The sequence below is a fragment of the Crocodylus porosus genome, unplaced genomic scaffold (assembly GCF_001723895.1).
Source record: "Crocodylus porosus isolate Cpor-Errol unplaced genomic scaffold, CroPor_comp1, whole genome shotgun sequence".
NCBI lineage: Eukaryota > Metazoa > Chordata > Crocodylia > Crocodylidae > Crocodylus > Crocodylus porosus.
This window is the reverse complement of record NW_017728931.1, coordinates 20552808-20558807: the sequence shown is the minus strand read 5'-3', so window position 1 is coordinate 20558807 and position 6000 is coordinate 20552808. Positions and strand designations below refer to the sequence as shown.

General features: G+C 42.9%; 1 protein-coding gene across 2 annotated transcripts in view; it reads right to left on the bottom strand.

The window, feature by feature from the left end:
• The window catches only part of KIAA1644 (KIAA1644 ortholog), a 179332-nt gene that overhangs the window by 36733 nt on the left and 136599 nt on the right, over positions 1-6000 (bottom strand). The window contains exon 5 of one of the 2 annotated variants that reach the window (XM_019544316.1): positions 5001-5699. The exons of the other annotated variant lie outside the window; for it this stretch is intronic. Within the exon in view, the coding sequence (XP_019399861.1) occupies position 5699 (1 nt within the window). The 3' untranslated portion in view covers positions 5001-5698. Of the gene's footprint in view, positions 1-5000; positions 5700-6000 lie in introns of those variants that run through there. 2 annotated transcript variants of the gene reach the window in all.

Here is a 6000-nt window from a genome sequence, read left to right as displayed (position 1 = left end):
CTCTCCAAAGAGCGGGCTGTGGTCATGGAAGCCAAAGCCTTCCCGATAACACCAGCGCCACAGTCTTTGGTTCACCGCGTGGATCCTCCTCTCCCTCCTCAGCCCATAGCCCGAGACTGGGAGGATCGATGCTTAATAGTTAATATGCTTAATAGTTATTTAACCAGTTTTAGTTTTCGATGCATTGCTGATCCAATTGCTATTTTTAATTGGACGACTTGATAGTAATTAATCAGAGCAGCAGTAAGGCACAATACAGTGGGTGTATTACAACACTACCATTCTAGTGGCTGCAAAGGGATCAGTCTAATTATTCCATTTTAAGCACAAACAGAACCTGGCTTAGAAGTGTGCTTATGTGATTTAACTGTACACAGCTTCAAAGGAGTTGTGAATCTCTGTCTGCAGCAACCACCTGAGGTGTATTATTAAAGGAATGGCAAGACTACAATCCTGCAAAAGGATACATGTAGTAGGGGTGTGCGAAGTGGGCCATATTCGATTTGGATTCGGCCTGAATAGGGAGGGGGTGGTGATTTTGTTCGTTGATTTGAATCAGCGATTTGGATGTAGACACAGCTTTAAGTGTTTTTTCTACATACCTCAAGGTATCAGGTGCAGCTTGTGAACGCTGCGATGCTGGGGTGGATGGTGCGTCCCACAGGAGAGGGGGGGCCCACATGCTTGGCAGCGAACCCAGAAGTGGACCAGAAGTGCTTCTGGTCCACTTCTGGGTCCGCTGCCAAGCGCACTGGGGAGTCCCCTGTGCTCCTCTGGGCTCCTGTCCACTCCATCTGCCCCAGCATCACAGCATTCACAAACTGTCTGCTACCTTGATGTACGTAGAGAAGACATTTAAAGGTATGTCCACATCCGAATTTTCATCTCTTTCTGAATCTGTCTGAATCTATTCGGAGGATTCCAATTCAATTCGGAGAGATTAAAGGGTCTGCTGATTTGATTTGGATTCAGAGATTCGGCCACTGAATTGGGCTGAACCTCTGCTGAATCAAATCAGGGACTGAAGCTTCACGCAGGCCTAACATAGCTAGATCCTTGATCCTTTGTAGGTGGATGACTTAGACATGAATATGCAAAGTGCTGAGCCCTCTGGGTCAGATCCAGGAAAGCCCACAAACTTCATGTGAACAAAATTAAGACATGCTCAAGTTAGGCGTTGCTGGACTGGGAGCAAACAGCAAGGGAGTTTGCCTTTAAAATATGGCAAAAAGATGTAATGTAGGTATTCCATTTTATTTCACTCAGTTTTACTGGAAATTTTTCCACTCTGCATATTTGATAAGAGAAAGCTGCACAAAATCTTGTTGATAAATCTGTTATTCTTTGCCTACTAAGCTAGTGCCTGTAAATTTTCTTAACTAACTCTTTTTCTCCACAACCTGTGCCAGCTTCAACTCTGTGCAACCCTGCTGCAAACATTCATTTGCTTCCTGCTGTACAACAGCAACCCTTTCTGCTGTGCTTTTCCAGCTCACTGACTATTTTTCATTTTATTTCCATTTAAAAGACACCTTGTGAGATGCATGGCATTGTAACACCCTGAATTTTGGTTTTCTAATAAGAAATGGAAAAAGGAAAGTGCTAAGTCATTGCAGAAAGGGATGCTGTAAACTAGAAATCAGAATACAAGTGTTGATGCTGGTGTAAAATCCAGCAGCTTTGAGCGTCATGGAGTTACTCAAGCTTTAATGGCGAAATAAGAAACCTGGAAGCATCTGGCACTAGGGATTATAAATGCAACTGCTTTTTTTCATGGTTGTTGAGAGTGTGGCTAGGTGATTCAAGGATGATTTGCTTGTTCAATACAAGGTAAATGACTACATTAAGAAAAGAAAATGCAAAATTCTAAAACTTTTGATTCAGAGATGATATATTTTATTAGACCAACTAAGAAATTGCAAAAGAACTTCTTTCTCTGCAAGCTTTTGGGCACATGTGCCCTTCTTCAGGCTGAGGGAATATTAAAGGTAGTAAAAGTTCCCATAGGTGGAAAATAAACAGCCCCTAAAACAAAGAGGGGAAGGGGAGGCTAGAGGAGGCTGGAGGAATGAAAAGGGGACCACAGGGGAGACCCCTGCCAGACCCCATCCCCTGCCTGCTCTCCCAGACCCCTGGAACACCCCCTAGTCCCCACCTGCTCCCCCAGCCCCCCCATGGCTGCCCTACCCAGTCCCACCTCCTGGCCCTTTATAAAAAAGCCCCCACTCACTGGCTGCTGCTTGGCAGAGGTGTGATCCCCGCTGCCCTCAACTGCCCCCTGATGCATGGGGGGCTCTGCCATGAGCCCCCAAACCCCTGCCCACTCACACAGCCCCCTCCATGGCTGTCCTGCCTGCCCCAGCTCTGGCCCTTTAAGAAGAAAACAAACCCTCCACCCAAGCTCACTGCCTGCTGCAGTGGCCTTGAGGGTTCTGGGGGCTCATGGCAGAGCTCCCCACACAGCACAGGGCAGTGTGGGGCACCAAGGATCACCTCCCTGCTGGGCAGCAGCTGGTGAGTCAGAGCTTTTTTTTTAAAAAAGGGCTGGAGACTGGGTGAGCAGGATAGCCATGGGGGGGCTGGGAGAATGGGTGTGGGCTGTGGGACTCATGACAGAGCCCCCCCATGTGCCGTGAGGCAGCGCGGATTGCCCCCTGCCAGGCAGGAGCCATTGAGTGGAGGCTTTTTTCCCCCCAAAGAGCTGGGGCAGGCGGGGCAGCCATTGAAAGTGGGCGGGGGATGGGGCCTGCATGAATCAGAGATTCAGCAGCAGCTGAATCTCTGAATCAGATTTGGCTGAATCAATTCGGGACAGTGATTTGAATCACCAAATCAAATCACTGTCCCCCAAATCGGCTGAATCCAAATCCACAGGCCTATTTTCCAGGTATTTTTTTTCTCATTTACTAGTAGCTTCTCTAACTTCTGCCAGTGTAATGGCTCCAAGAATCAGTATCAAGCTCTGCTGGTAGGTCTTCATCACATATTTCTAGAGGTTTATTTGGGGGCTGGTCTATTTAAGAAAATGTTCTACCTGTTGTTTTTGTCCTCCTGATCTATGCGTTTTTCCATTTGTGTCTTTGATGCAGCCTCCAGAACTGCTTGCATTTTCTATTAGCTGTTTGTCTTTATCCAAAGCAGTTTGGTTACTTCATGTTTTCTGTCACTCATTTTAAGCTTTCTGCCTAGAGCTCTGCATTAGTCTTGTCAGATATTTCTGTTTACTGTACTACCAATCTCATCTAATGCCAACCCTCTTCCCCTCCAATAACTTTTTGGTCACTACCAACTTAGGTTAGTTTTGAATCAGTACAGTGAGACTAAACAGTACAATGGAACTTCCAGAAACAATTCAGTACCTCATCTTTGTCTTTAATGCTCTGGGTCTTTAATGCTCTTCTCATAAACATTTTGCGTTATTTTTTCAGTTAAATTCCCACAATCTAAATGGAGAGCAGTTGTCAGTTCCTGATTTTAGCCTTTAAAATGCAAAATGAAATGGAAATCAACTAGCCCAGACACCTTTCAAGTGCTATTGAGAGAAATGGACAGGCTAAATGACACACACAATATTTTTCCTTAAATATGTCAGAAGCAAATCTGGAGCTTTTAAATAGCTTCTAATATTGTTACTCTATCAGGAAGTAAAACTTAAAAGCGGCCCACATGCCTCTAAAGTGCTGTTTCGTGTTTGGGTCCTTGGAATATACAAAAGCATAGGGAAAAAAACCTTTTAAGTATGTCAGTCTTCCTACAATCCATGCTTCAAAGAAAATTAGAAGGTTGTGCTAATCTATCATAAGGGGTAAATCTATTATAAAAACAAAAATGGGCCTGACATTTATCAAAGAGACCGTCCCAATGCAGAAGTAGATTGACTTGTGCTTGATTCCGATCTCGCAATATTTATCGCTGTCATAACTACATTCATTGCAATGGAGTTAGTTCTTAGCCAGCACAAAGTGAGCTTGAATTCAAACTGCTAGGCACCTACTCTGAACACTGTAAAAATATAAGCATGGGTAATGTTCAAACTTATTTTCCTCCGGTATGTGCAATGCAAGATTTAGGAACAGGTGACCTTTTTAATGTTTTTATTTGCTATTTTATGATGATGCTTCAGAAGCAGATGGCCACATTCAAATTCCATTTAATCACAAAAGGCTTTTAACAGAAAATAAAATCTGAAATGGACCTGGCTGTGAGTGAAAAAGGTTGCTGAATGCAGCAGTTCCAGTTTTATGGAGTGGCAAAGAAAAGACTAAAAAGGGTACAATGAAGTTCACACAACAAATCCCTGTGGGATTAGCTTCATGCTTTATAAATAGGGAAATACTTAATTAATGGTGTTGCAGATTTTGTGGAAACCATGAAATCCATGAAATCAATGACAACATAACTTAATAAAAATAAAATGTTGGCTCCCCAGTGGGAGCCGGCAGTCCTTGGTGCCAGCTGGTGGGGTGGCATGATGGGCAGCAGACAAAATGGAGGTTATCCCGTCATCTCTCCTCCCCCCCGCCAAGGTCTCTCCGTCAATCGGCACCGAGGGGTGGGGCCACATGAAAGGCAGTCAGCCGTCAAGACAGTGGCTGCCCCTCGTCCCTCCTCCCTCCCTGGAGCCTCTCTGCCAATCAGCACTGAGGGGCAGGGCCTCTCCAACAATCAGAACCAAGGGGTGTGGCTGCTGCAAAATGACCATGAGCATTAGGCCATGATTAACCTGCAAAAATTGGTAAGTCCCCCTGCAAGTTAGGCAGACCCCTATTCATAAAGCATGCCAGGCACACAGTTTTTATGCTTTGTACAGTAAAATACAGGTGACTTTTATTAGGAAAAAGTCCAGTATGCCTCCATCACACACCTGCTGCACTTTTGAATTTGATCAGTACAAAAATCTGACAAATCTAGTGAAAAGTTAAAAAAAAGTGAAAAAGGCTACATATTTAAAACAAATGAGGTCATACATTTTGTTTTGGCTCAAAAGGATTTATTTTTGCATTTTTTGTCTTTTTGTTTATGGCCAAAAACATGAAAAACAAGCGTTTTGAATGGACTTCACCCAACTGGTTATTTTTTCTTGTCTAGCCACCAGCTCTAGCACAAACTCCTTCTATTCACTTGAATGTGCAGTTATTTTGTTGTGTAGACAAACGTCTCAAACAGTGTTTTTTATTATGTGCAAATCAAGTCCTCTCTCCACTTGTACCTGTGCATGGACATGCCAGAATACTTTTTTTATCACATAGTGAGGATACCACTCTTTGCTTTATTCTGAGGACTATTCTGCTGTTTTATGAGAGTGGTTTCAAAGTATTTTCCTCTGCTGGTCACCTGAAAGCCATGAGACTATTTTAAAATTGCTCTCTTATTGCACTAGGTACTTAACTTACATCATTCCTTGCTGTTCAGATATGACTGACTGTTTCAACTTTTCTCTACTCTGGAACACCATCACTAAGAAGGTCTGATTGACAACCTCTTCACTCTCAGGAGACACAAGGAGATCCAAGTTTTTTTAATTTTGCCCAGTGCAATTAGTGGATACATTAGCAAAAATCAGTGCTAGGAAAAAGGCTATTAAGGTCCAATATAGTTAAAGTTCACAAAACTATTGACAAGTTACCCCTCTCCAGGAGTTGAGCTAACTTGTCACTTGGATCATTTCAGAGCCCATGAATCTCTGGACAGCAAGATTTCTTAAAAAAAAAGATATTGCAATAGTCTGTATCTTACAGGTCGAAAGTTGTAAAAGATTTAGGCATAAAATAAACAGTTTACTTTAAAGAACATGTACATCAACAAAGCAGCAGAGTCTGTCAATACATCCAAGGACTGGCTGTTTTTACAGTAGTGTGTGTGAAATCCTTAACAGATTGGTTTAGTTTCATGTACTAATTGGGAAATTGTCAAATGTAGAACCTGGTTCTACACGCTTAAAAACTATCTTTAATTTCTATTAATTTCATTTAATACAAAGAATGCATTTGTTGTGGTTCT